Here is a 13,476-nt window from a genome sequence, read left to right on the forward strand (position 1 = left end):
GTGGGGGTGGCGGGAGGAACAGAGGGCCACTGTTGGGTCTGACAGACAGGCAGACAACTGGGGCCGCTGTCTCCAAGCCCCTCACGTTCATCTGTCCATCCAGGCGGATTAGTGGAGGGAACACGCAGCCTGTGGTTCAGGGCTGAGAATAACGGGCGCGTTTGTTCCCGGAGTCTGGCCAGCTCATCATTTATCAGGGAAGTAGGTCAAAGGGAAAAGAAAAGAGGCCCTGTGGGGGAGTCTGCACAGGGCCTTGATTGGCTTTGACTTTGCAAACAGAAGGCAGCTGCTGTTCTCAGCCATGGACCGTGAATTTTTAATAGCAAGAAAATCAGATCCCACAATCTAGAAGACGGTGGTGCAAGCCCAAGTGCTGACTTGTTTCTGTTTAGCCAGGTGCAGCTATAACTTGAGGCACACATTAAGAGGGTACATTCCGCTAGCTTTGACAGTTGAACGCATCTGCATACTGCCACCCAAGCCAGGTAGAGACCACTTCCACACCCCCCAGAAAGTCCCCAGTGTCCCCTGCACCCCCCACCCCTGCAGCGGCAGCTCCATCCTGATTTCTGTCATTAGGAATTAGTTTTGCCCCTTCCACAGTGTCCCAGAAATGGAACCACACAGCATGTGCTCTTTTGTGTCCTGGCCTGAACACTAACTTCTAAAGCTGTAGAAGAGGAGAGGAGGAACATAACTGTGTTCTTAGAAAGGACAGCTCATCCTGGAGCCGGGGCATAGACCAGACGGTGCCTGCCGCGGGTGGATGCCCCTTCTGCAGGCTGCAGGGTTCCACTGTGGCCACCCCCTGCCACCCGTTTTGTTTCCTCAGCCTGCTGTGTACTCCTTGTTCCTGAAGCCCATGTATAGCTCCAGTCTGACCCTAGAGCTCTGGGAGTCTCCTCATCTTCTGATGAAATTCTGGGATTGCAGGCCCTGGGAGACTCCACAGGCTGCCCAGAGGAGTCTCCATAGACTGGGAGCCCTCTTGGCTTTTCTGGGTTTAGTGATGGCCTGTGACTCCACCTTTTTCTCCATTGACAGAGCTTGTGTCTTCCCCTCTCTGCCTAGGTCCATGTGCCCTGGGCCAGCAGTGAGAAGACACTATAGCCAGGCCCATATGTGCCTAGCTGGCACCTCAGGCTGCCTGGTGTCTACAGAGAGAGACCAGAATTTTCAGCCTACTTTCTGTGTACCGGTTCCCTCCTGTTCTATGGAAATGGGTAGTGTACCCCTCTGTAGCTCAGCTCCTAAGACCCCACCTCCGTGCCCTTGCTGATACTATGCCTGCCACCTGGAGCCCCTTCCTGTGCCTTCCTGCCTGACTATAGCTTCTGGCTTCCCTTTAGACACCAGCTCTTGCACCTGGGTCTCCTTGGCTTCTGCCCCAGCCTTTCTGAGAGAATGGCTCTGTTCCCACCTCCACTGGGAAGCAGGGAGGGATTCTGGCTTCTCACCCAGATATGTGGGTAGCTGCAGTGGTAAGAGCTCAGGTTCTGTAGTCATTGATGGAGCCAGAACAACTGTCTGGACTGTGCTGGGTCCCTCTGTGCACAGCCAGGGACGTGGTCAAAACCCCTTACCACGTGACTGTGCAGGTTCTTTGGGCCTTGCCCACCTGGGAATATCAAACAAGATCCTGCTTCTGAACTTACAAACTGTAACATGCTCTGTACTTGTTTGGTTGAACCATGTAAACCACTGAGAGGTCACCATCTTTAACCTAAAGAAATGTTTTTTTCATGTGGTTCAGTCTAATCTATTATTTGGACTTTGACCAACCACTGAGGCAGGGCTGCTGATGACAGTCATGGTGTCTCTTGGGGCGGGGTATGTGTGTGTGGGGTGCTGATGTGGTGATGGGCTTAGCCCTGAGCCCTGTCCTTGTTCAGGAGCTGCATGGGGAGAGTCTGGGGGTGGCCCTGCTTCACAAGCTGGGGACCTACAGCCCACAGCGGTGAGAGCCTGCTCATGCTGTAGTTGAGGGGTGCAGTTTGGATTTTGGCCTGAGCATCCCATTCCCTACCCTCCTTGCCTGGGGCCCTATCCTACAGTTTCCACAGGCCCTGATGCAGAGGGACATGGTTGTGAATCAAACCTCAGCCAATTCAGGAGCCACAGGGCAGTGTGAAGACAGCATTAAAAGTAATCCCAGCTGATATTGAACACCTATTGTGCCTGGGCTCAGAAAGGCACCCAATGCTGGCTCTTTGAAGAATTGAGCCTTGTGCATTTCCATCACCAGCTGTTTCAAAGTCTCCCCACTCTCAACCCCAGTTCCTGTGTTTGGATGTTAGGCTGTCTACTTAACTTACCCAACAGAGCCACACTTCACCTGTCACCTTTGTTTCCCAGTGGAGGTCTCCAGGAGCATGTGTGTTTAATGCCATAGGGAGAGGCCAGGTGCTGGAGCCAGGATCACAGAATTTGTCATGGGATCTTCCCAGCCTTGCTGGAGGGCCACGGTCCACCTGAGTCTCACACGTGGGAAACAGTGAAGTTGCTTGTCCCAGTGAGGAAATAGGGCCGGAGCCAAAGTTGGGGCTGTCTGCTGCGGAGTACATTTGCTGATCATTAGACAGCACTGCCTGTGTAGGCAGCTGCTCAGTGACTCAGGTTGTTTGTAGTGGTGGTGGGGAGTGTGGGGCAGAGGCAGGCAGCAGAGGACCAGGTGAGGGGCCAGCACCTGGCGATGGGAGAGAAAGGAGGGCCCCAAGTTTGCCCCCTCTCTGGCCACCCTGGGCCCCTGGGCAAAGAGTGACTACCTCATTTAAGAGCTGACAGAGCCGAGACTTTGGGCCAGGGGGTCTGCTGAACCACTCCTCAGATGCTTGCTGGGTGACTTGGGGCACACCATAGGGACAGACGGCTGCTCATAGAACCAGCAGTGAATGGGCCCAGCCACTTCCTTGTGACCCTGTGGTCATTCACTGCAGTTTCCTGGGCTAAGGTGCTGGGCTGTGGTCTCGGCATTTGTCCAACCACTTACCCCAGGAGGGCAGTGGAGGACTTAATCAATTGCTGAAAATCAAAAGGAATCTGGCCGCTCGCCAGATGGGGAACTGAGCAGCCGGGCTGTTCACAGCCTTGGAGGCTGCAGAGTGGACGGCGGCCTGCACTGTGACCCGGCTGCCTACGCAGCCCTGGGCCTGGGAGGTGGCTGAAGCTGGCTGTGCTTCCTGTGGGGGCAGCGGAAGACCCTGGATCTGGGGGCAGAGCAGGGCAGGCGTCAGGGAGATGGAGAGGGACTGGTTCTCAGCCATCTCCAGGGCTCAGCTTTCCCTCATGAAAAGAAGTGGGGAGGGCAGAATTGTACCAGGGTGGTGCCAGCTGTGCAGGAGCGTCTGGAGAGGCCCAGGACTTCTTGGGGCAGTCTGTGACCTGGGGATTGCAGTTGTTTCCCTGTGGGAGGGTTGTGATGCCCACTGTGGCTGCTGGGATAGTCAGAGCCTTGCCACGGGGTGCCAGGAGGCCTGGGGCACCCTGCCTTCTCTTCTGTGTTGATTTGGTCAGGACACACCCTGGGATGGGTTGTCATTTTGCTTGTGAAAAAACCCCCTCTCCCACATCGGGGCATGGAGGGGATTACGGCAATAGTCTTCTAGTTCCAACATGCCAGGTGGCCTGCCAGCAAGGTCTCCTCCCCCTGGGCTTGGGCAGAGGCCACAGAGTCCACTTTCTAGGGCTGCAAGTAGGTTCTTTCGCCCCGTCCTTCCTCCTGTTCTTCCCTCCAATACACTGAGACCCTGGAAGCCAAGAAGCTTCCATCCCCAGCCTGGCACGGTGACCCGAGGGGCAGCAGGGGTCACATCACCTCCCTGCCTGGACCCAGAGCCTTCAAGGCTGAACCCATGCCCCACTACCCATCTCCCAGCTTGAAAGCCTCATTCATTTTCCTGTTATAAATAAAATATATGTTTACTGTAGAAAGGAAAAAATCGTAGTAACGAAGAAAATTTAAATAACCTGTAATTTCTCTATGCAGAGACAGGTGCTCTGAATGTGTCCATGCTTCTTTCTCAAATCTACTTTACACGATTCGTGCCCTTTATACATACTGGTCCATCTGATTCTCTCCCCATGGTATTGTTTTTCAGAATTTTCTACATCAGTTCTCTGGTGCCTGGTATTCCTGTGTAACAATGTGTAACCATGAATGCCCTCATTTAAAATGGATATTTCTCTCTCCTTTCTCTCCTTTCCTTCTCCTCCTCCTTCCTCTTCCTTTTAAGTGTATGTTGTAATCTAGGCTGTTCACAGGTTCTTTTATTCTGGCCTTTTGATTAGCAGACATTAGTGTTCAGAGGGTTTCATGTGACATTTTCGTACATGCTTGCGATGCACCCTGGTTAGCTTCAGTTCTGTTGTTCTCCCTCACCCTCACAAGTTCTTTTCCTTGGCTCTGGGTCTTTGGTGTGGTGCCGTGTGTGTGGGTCTGTGTGCATGGCTAGCCTCCCTGCTTCAGCGGTGTTCTCTGAGGGGAGGTGACAGAGCAGAGGGTTCCAGGTTGCTGCCCAGGCAGCAGGTTCTGGTCTCCTGCATAACTTGAAGCCAGGCTGCACCGCACTGGGAATAAAACAAACCTTTCTTTCTGTGCAGTGACAGTCGGCACCTCACTGTTTGTGTGTTACTGAGAAGTTACCCATTTTCTATGTTTATTTATTTTTTATCATCGTTATTTGGCGGTACTGGGGTTTGAACTCAGGGCCTCACACTTGCTAGGTGGGCCCTCTACCACTTGAGCCTCACCCTCAGCCTTTCCATTGTTTGTTGACTACTTTTCTTTTCTTTCTTTGTGTTGAGATCCTCTTGCCTCAGCCTCCCAGGTGCTGTGATGACAGGTGCACCTTTGTGTTCAGCTTGTGTTTTTCTTCTGTTGACCTGTTCATGGTCTTTGCCTTTCATTGCTGAATTTAGGGTGTTTTTTTATTGATGCGATGGATGCCTGTTAATTAACTTTAAAAAAAATTAACAGGCTTCAAGGTTTGCGCCCCTGAAGCCAGCCTCGCCCTCCCTTCCCCCACAGTGTCACCTACTTTCTGACATGCGGGTCCCACATCCTTCTTGTACAAGGGTTAGAGCTCCACTGCCACACTGGCCGTGTGCACTCTGGTCCTTGATGGGAAGAGTTTGCGTGCTCCTTTAGAGAAGCCGAGGGGAGGATAGCAGTCATCCGTGGGTGACCACTGTGGACCTCTGAGCACATTCCCTTCTGAGCTTTTGTCAGAGTGGCCGTCTGTCTTTGTGGTTGGAATCCTGCTGCGTGCACTGGGCATGCTGTTGACATGAGGCCTCCTTGGGGACAGGAGGGGATTGGAGCTGCCCAGAGTCCTATGCACAGAGCATCCTTATCTAAGAGCTGTGGCCCATGGGACAGCTCGTGCTCCATGGTAAGCACTCTAGCCTCCAAGCTCAGGTCACTCACAACCCATCTCTTGCCACCTGAGCTGCAGAGTAGCTCCAGTCATCACTGGCAGCTGTGCCACTGTCTAGTTACCCCTTCCACCAGAGATCCCCCTCTGCTTGTCTCGAAGCTTCCCTCCTGTCCTCGAAGGTCCCAGGTGGGATTATGCTCCTCAGATTGGTCTGTGGAAGTCCCGAGCCCAGCCCTTGAGCGTGACCTAGTTTGGAAACAGGGTCTCTGCAGATGTAACAAGTGAAGCTGAGGCACACTGCAGTAGGGTGGGTCCTAAGTCCCTAATATTGGTGACCTTGTAAGATGAGAGACAGAGACACATAGGGGAGGGCTGTTTGAAGCTGGAGACAGAGATTGGAGTGATGTGGCCACAAGTCAAGGAATGCAAGTATTTCTGGCCACACCAGGACTGCAGGAGGCAGGAAGGGGGGTCCTTTCCTAGAGCCTTCAGAGGGAGCTCGTCCCTGCCACACTTTGACCTTTGACTTGTGGGTTCCACATGTATGAGGGGATAAATTACTGTTGCTAAAAGCCACCTGGTTTTGGGTGACATGCTGCAAGTAGCCCCCTCCATGTTCCATTGTGTCTGTGAGATTGTGGGTGAGGTCAGCTGACCAGGATGGAGGGTGTTGAGCTAGACGTGTACGTGACATTGGGTCATCCCTCAGAACAGCTTTTGAGTTTTGAAGAGGATTCCCCTGCCAGGAAAGCTATCCCTTAGCCTGCCCTGTGCCTTGCACTCAGCTGCCCACTTGTGCTGCCAGAGGAGGAGTGGTCAGGAGCTATCTGAAGAAGCTCTAGGGACATCGCTTGGTGGGGAGTAGGGACTAGGGGGAGGTTTTACTTTCTTTGGCAATGCTGTGGGGCTATGAGGCAGGCTGTTTGTAGAGATAACCCCAAAGGAAACTGTTTAACCAAACTGTTTAAACAAACTCTTGCCCAGGATCTGCCTGGTCCCAGGGAGGAGGATGGCCTTTCCTCTTTGTGGCCAGCACTGTCCCCTGCATTCACCATGCTGACCACCCTCCCTCACCCCTAGCCTGCAGGCCCACAGCCAGGGCTGCTGTGAGGACCTTGCTACAAAAGACCCTACTCGAAGGCCAGCCCTGGTACAGCCTTAGCCAGCGTCTGGTGATTTCTCTGCAGCTGTTCCCTGCTGGCTTGGCCCTGGACAGAGTCCCCCCCACTGCTGGTCCGGGATGCCTCTGTGCAGGGCACAGTTCCTCAGATCTTCAGGCAGGCAGACTGGGCTGTGGCCTTCTTCCAAGTGTCCTGGTCTCTGTGTTTTTCTTGGCAAAAGTCAAAAACCTCAAAGGCCTTGCAGCCTGAGGGCATCAGAGACCCTCTGGGGAGTGAGTTGAAATCTGCAGGTTTGTCCCAGCAGTGACTTACTGCTGGCTGCGGCCCCGAAGACTTCTTTCTGGCTCATTCTGAGGATGCTAGAGTGGGGTGGCATGTGTGTGAGGTTCTGTGCTGACCTGATTAGCAGAGGGCTGGCTCTGGGCCGCTGTGCTCAGCTCTGATGGCTCTGGCCCCTTAGGGACACTGCCGGGATCTGTCACATGAAGCTCTTGAGCCAGACAGCAGACCCCCAGCCCCAGCAGGTCCTTTTTGCCTGCCCTGTCCCCCAGCTGTCCTTCACAGCTCCAGCTAGTTTGTGATCATATATCACTTTATGGCCTCTGCCTTGTCACCCTGGGGGCATCAGGGTCAGGACCTGCAAACATTTTGCCCATCCCTCCGTTCCCCTCAGCCAGTCTGATATTGGATGATGATCCATCCAGCCAGGTAGCAAATAAAGAATGCATGTGCTTCCTGCCTGTGCCTAGTCTACAGATAAGTCAAAGTGTTCAAAGGACCTCATTTTCTCACCTGCTGCTGTGTGTCCTTGGGCTGAGAGCTTGACCTCTCTTTGGTCCACATTGCTCTTTAGTACAATGGAGCACAGTCATACCTGGTGTTAAGATTGTTATTTTTGGTGATTGTGCTAGGAGGATAGTGGGAATGGAGATGGCAAAACAGGCTCAACTGTTGTGGGACCAAGAGTGGGTTTCTATTGGGGAGGGGGCGAGCATTTCCTTTGGAGTTTGAGGAAAACACTGCTTTGAGGCCAGGCAGGGGGTGACACACTGCCCCATCCTGGGCGCAGGACTGTATTGCCTCTTTGGACAGCTACTTGTGGCATTGGTTTATGGTCCCCTTGATGTCAGAACAGGGACTTGGGTACCATCCAGTCCAGCTGATTCTTCACTACAGATGGGAAAACAGGCCCAGAGAGAACCAGAGCCTCACACAGCATGGCAAGGTCAAGAGACCTCTTTCTTGAGTCCTATCTATCCCGTTTGCTGCCTTTCATTGGTCAGGTTTGACATCTGTCCTGGGCACAGTATTGTGCAAAAGGGCAGGTGCCAGTGTCCCTGTGAACCTAGGGAACAGTGCTTGGGGTGGAGGGCAGGGTCACCTCACCCACTGAGGCCTGGGAGGCAGGTCCAGGTTCCCAGAAGAGGAGGAAACGGCCTGTAACCTGGGCCTTGAAGGACAGGTCAGATGTCAACAGCATTTTGGAATGGGGCCCAGAGGAGAAAGTGTTGAAACTCAGGTTCCCCTCCCCCGCCAGCAGAACACCAATCAGAACTTCAGGAACACCGTTCACTGAGCTGGAACTGGGGTGTCTCTGAGATGTCTGCTGCACACTGAACACCTTCCCAGTACTGCTGTTGCCTCAGTTTCCAACCAGGGCTCCCAGTGTTGCTGTCACATGTGCGCCCTCTCGTGGGGGAATCTCATTATGAACTTGAGCTGGTGTCTGGATGGCCCCTGGCCTTACTTGAGGTACAGGGCTCTGTGACCCCAGAACAGCTCTTCAGATCCTGGGTTTCCTTGTGGAGCAAGCCAACATGGGGTGCAGGGGGCTGTCTGCACCACAGGACCGGGCAGTTGGCCTAGGGGCCAGGGTGTGAAGGAGGCTCCAGTCCCTTCTGTCTCTGATCCTGGAGCTGCTTTGTGACCTCAGGCAACTGGCCTCAGAATGCCAGAAGTGGTCTCTGGCCCTGACACTTTTGGTTCTGTGGGTCCTTGAGAACCAGAAAGGGCTGGAACAAATGAGTAGGCCGTGCAGGAGGGAGCTACGTCGTGACCCAGCGGCCTCAGGGGGCATCTGTGTCAGGGTTGGGAGCAATGTCCGGGGTCCCTGAGGCTCCATGCACTGGAAGTTCTGATAAATCCCACCACAGAGGGCCTGGGACAGGATCAGAAATGCCCGTGGGGTGCTGCTGTATGCAGGACCTGCTGTCCCTTCTCTGGGCCTGCACCCCAGTTTGGCTCTTAAGGTATACCTTTCAGCTCAGGCTGTGGAGGTTGGGAGCATATGAGGAGCAAGCCGCAGGGGTTCTGAAGAGACTTGTGATTGCTTGGCCCCCAAAGTGAGTCACAGAGATCTGAGCACTCTGCAACCAGGGGGTGTGGTGATACGGATCCTGGGGGGCTGTAGGACCTTAGGCCTGGAATTCACCACCTACTGAAGCAGAGCTGCAGGACGATCACAGCTGATCTCCCCAAGACTCCACTAACCCCAAAGCTCTCTGTGCAGAGACCCCAGGCCTCGGGAGTGGCCACAGCAGTCAGGGAGGCCTGGGCCTCACTTCTCCTGCTCTGGTTTTGTGTCCTCGGGCTCTGGTGATGACTTTTGGGGCTCTCACACACATCTTGGGGCCAGCACATCCTGCCTTCAGCTAGGAGGGGTTCTGTCCTCCCTGTGTGCTTGGCTTGTGCCTCACCTGCCTGTAGGGACATCCTGGGGGTGGCCAGGCTCTCCCCTTGTTCACTGGGTGCCACTCTGAGCAGTGTCCACCCATAAGGCAAAAAGGCTAATTCTCAAAGCTGCCTAGCTTATTGGACTCGGCCTCAGGGTACAGTGGAGACCCAGGTGACCGTGGGCTGGGGACTTTATGGTGTGATTCTGAAATGCAGTGGAAATGTGTAGACAGGGCCTCACCTGATCCATCTGTAACACCTGTTCAGAAACTAGGTCCGAGTTGCTAGGGTTGTCACTGTGTTCTGGTGGCCTGTTCTCAAGGCCCTACCCCGCTGGATCCTGGCCACAGTCAGAGACCTTGTCTAGCCCTGGCTCAAGTCAGAACACGGTGTCCCTGAGATGTTTCCTGTCTCTGTCTCAGGCACCTGCTGTGAAGTGGCCCTCAATTCTGTGTTAGTACTTGGTAGAACTGAGCGGGCCCACAGATCTGAGAGCCTCAGAGCTGGGCCCCTGAACATATGTGGGGTGAATAGTTGACAGGTATTGCAGCCCTGCCCACGAGCAAGAATGGGGCACCTGCCCGGATGCAGCCTTGGGGCCTGATGCTGTCTCGCAAGTGGGTGGGGAGGACAAGGGCGTCAGTGGAGCCAGGGAGGGTGAGGTGGGGCCCTCTGGGGCCTTTGGGAAGTGGAACTGCTAGTAGGGGTCTGAGCCCAATGTCCTAGCCCGTGTGTGGTCAGGATAGAGGCTGGCAGAGGACAAGGGGCCTGACTGAGGCAGCCCTCACACACTGAGTAAAGCCAGATAGCTCAGCCAGTGTGGCATTCAGCTGGTTGCCTAACCTCTCTGTGCGTCAATATATTTTTTTTTTCTTTTGTTGGCTGGGCCTCACACTTGCTGGACAAGTGTTCTACCTGAACCACACCCCAGCCCTTCAGCTTTCTCTTCTGTAAACTAGGGAAACAAAGAGTGCCAACCTCTCAGAAACCCTATGGCACTTGCTGTACAAGGAAATTCCTGCCACAGCTGCTGACCTCTGACCCCACTGCCCCGTATCTCCACAGGGGCTGAGGAGGTGCTGCTGTTGGCCCGGCGGACAGACCTGCGGAGGATTTCTCTGGACACACCAGACTTCACTGATATTGTGCTGCAGGTGGACGACATCCGGCATGCCATTGCCATCGACTATGACCCCCTAGAGGGGTATGTGTACTGGACAGATGACGAGGTGCGGGCTATCCGCAGGGCATACCTGGATGGGTCAGGGGCGCAGACACTGGTCAATACCGAGATCAACGACCCAGACGGCATCGCGGTGGACTGGGTGGCCCGCAACCTCTACTGGACCGACACAGGCACCGACCGCATTGAGGTGACACGCCTCAACGGCACCTCTCGCAAGATCCTCGTGTCTGAGGACCTGGACGAGCCCCGAGCCATCGTGCTGCACCCTGTGATGGGGTAAGGCGGGGGCTGAGGGTGGGCTTGGTGGCCAGGTGTGCGAGGTCGTTGGAGAGCACCTGAGACAGAAGGGGGCTGGGGTCAGGCAGTGTTGTCCCACAGCCTCACTGAGGCCATGGCCTGGGCATAGCTCAGGCTGGTTTTCTTGCCCTGAAACCTCTGCCCCTACCTCCCCCCAACCCCATGCAGTTGCCCTCTGCCTGTCCTTGGCCCCGGGAGCCCTGTAGCTATTTGTAGAAGCCCTCCTGCCTCTTTCCTCCTCCAGGGCTCTGATCTGCAGCCCACAGGTCAGGAGCCCCTGGGTCAGGTGTGAGGCTGCGCCAGGTCCTTGGGAGTGTGTCTCCTGTTGACTAGTCCATGGGCTGGTAGCTAGGCACCAGGGACACACGCTTGGTGGCCAGGGCCGGTCACCAGCACTTACCAAGCACTCAAGGGTGGGCCAACTGAGGAGGTGTGGCTCTTGGAACTGTCACTGTCACGAGCATTGCTTCTTCTCCAGCCTCATGTACTGGACAGACTGGGGAGAGAATCCCAAAATCGAGTGTGCCAACCTGGACGGGCGAGAGCGGCATGTCCTGGTGAACACGTCCCTCGGATGGCCCAACGGCCTGGCCCTGGACCTGCAGGAGGGCAAGCTGTACTGGGGGGATGCCAAGACAGACAAAATTGAGGTGAGTTGTGCCCGGGGTAGGGAACGTGGACTTAGGCCGAAGGCTGGCTCAAGGAGCTGCATGGAACAGATTCACTGTGTGGCCGAGTACTGTCTCCAGACCCCAGGCTTCACACAGAGGCCAGGCCTGGCCACCCCGTGGGCCCTTCATGTGTATGGGGTGTGGGTGGGATCTGTGGATGCCTGGCCCTGATGTTTGGCTAAATGGTGTCTTTGAAAATAATTTTTTAGGGTGTGGGGGTAATGGAGTTTGAACCCAGGGCATCGTGCATGCTAGGCAAGCACTCCACCCCTGAAGCCATGGCATCAGTTCTTTTGTTTTTGTGGGTTTTTTTTTGGCAGTTTTGGGGTTGGGACTCGGGGCCTCATGCTTGCTAGGAAGATGCTATACCACTTGAGCCACTCTACCAGCTCTTTTCTGTGTGGGGTAGTTTTGAGATAGGGTCTCTCAAACTATTTGTCTGGGCTGGCTTCAAACTGTGATCCTCCTGATCTCTGCCTTCTGAGTAGCTGGGATTACAGGTGTGAGCCACTGGTGCCTCCCCGTATTTTGTTTTTGAGGTAGGGTCTCGCTTAAGTTTGTCCTACCTGCCCTTGAACTTGAGATCTGTTTTTCTCTGCCTTGTGAGTAGCAGGGATTACAGGTGTGTATAGCACCACACCTGGCTAATCCAGAAAACAACTTCTGATGATTCATTCTGACATTCAGAGAGGCTGTGAGGAAGTCTATACTGAGTTAACACCACTGTATCCTGTGCTGTGGTCATGTGGTCTCTCTGCACTACTTTTGCTATTAACCTATTTCAAAACACAAAGTTGCAACAAAATTAAATAACAAATCCTCATGTATCTGCCATGCAGCTCCAGACATAAAACATTATCCACCTAGGCGAAGCCAGCGGTCACCACTGCCCTGAATTTGTTGGTTTGCTTGGGAGCAATTATAGACAGTTTGGGGCTTTTCATTCCTGAGCGGGTGTGCGGTCTTGTTCTGTATGGTTTGCGTGGTTTAATTAAGCCGCATCACCCTGGGTGCATTCTTGGGCAACTTGCATTCTGCCCACTGCAGAGCCTCCACCGGCTAATGTGCTGAGGCGCTCTCAGCGGTGATGACATGTCAGGTACATCTCTGACGTTGGTGCCCCTCCTCAGGCTGGTACCTCCCTCTGTTTCTGGTACCTTCTGGATAGTCACTCTGTTCGTATCACTGCTGTTGACATCACCATTGGGGTTACTCTCTTCTCAGGGCCCCTTGGGGGAGGCCTGAGCCAGGCAGGGCATGGGCAAGAGAGCAAGGTTGTGTGGCTGTGTCACAGGATTTCAGACCCTGCTTCTTGGTTGGAGCCCTAGTGCCATGAACGACAGTGACTTGGGGTGGGGGTGGATGCCCTTCCTGTGGAAATCCAAGGAGCTGTGTTCACACCATTTTCTGGTGGAGTCTTCTGTGAATGATCTTGGGACAGAGGGAGGAGGGAGGGAGGGAGGATGGGTGTGATGAAGGTAGGGAAGGATTTTGTTGCTAGAGAGAGTTTAAAGACTCCCATCTCCTGGGTGTGGGAGCAGAAGGCAAGGCCTTCCTTCTGGGGCAGCTGAGGATGCTTTGCCTTCCTTTCCCCACCTGCGTGTGGGAGCCAGTCAGGGAGGTGTGCATCAGAGACCTGCTGGGCCTATACGGGCATCGCTGTGGGCACTCCGCAGCAGTCTCTATTACCTCCTTCCAGAACACTTTGATCACCCTCAGTGCCAATGAGCACCTTTGTCAACCACAGATCTATTGTCTCTGTGGCTTTGCCTTTTCTGGACATTTTCTGTGGCTGGACTCCCACAATAGGGTGCCTTGTGGTCTGGCTTCTCTTAAGAGCAGATGTTTTCAAGGTTCCCCCATGCTGTACCATGCATTTGCATCAGCCATCAGCACCTTTTAAAATTTTTTGGCTGTACTGGGGTTTGAACTCAGGGCCTTGTGATTGCTACGCAGGTGCTCTACTGCTTGAGCCACACCTCCACTTTGCTTTATTTTTCTAGTAGAGTCTTGTGTTTTTTGTCCAGACTGGCCTGGACTGATCCTCCTTATTTATGCCTTCCTTGTAGATGTGCACTGCCGCTCCCAACTTCTATTGGTTGAGATGGGGGTTGTGCTAATTTTTGCCCAGACTGGCCTCAGACCACAATCCT

At 54.2% G+C, this 13,476-nt stretch overlaps 1 protein-coding gene across 1 annotated transcript in view; it reads left to right on the forward strand.

Moving 5' to 3' along the window:
• The window catches only part of Lrp5 (LDL receptor related protein 5), a 112,307-nt gene that overhangs the window by 48,840 nt on the left and 49,991 nt on the right, over positions 1 to 13,476 (forward strand). Inside the window, exons 6-7 of the mRNA XM_074050474.1 lie at positions 10,235 to 10,631; positions 11,131 to 11,302. Coding sequence (XP_073906575.1) covers positions 10,235 to 10,631; positions 11,131 to 11,302 — 569 coding nt within the window. The remainder of the gene's footprint in view (positions 1 to 10,234; positions 10,632 to 11,130; positions 11,303 to 13,476) is intronic.

Source organism: Castor canadensis, chromosome 1 (genome assembly GCF_047511655.1).
Source record: "Castor canadensis chromosome 1, mCasCan1.hap1v2, whole genome shotgun sequence".
In the NCBI taxonomy this organism is placed as follows: Eukaryota; Metazoa; Chordata; class Mammalia; order Rodentia; family Castoridae; genus Castor; species Castor canadensis.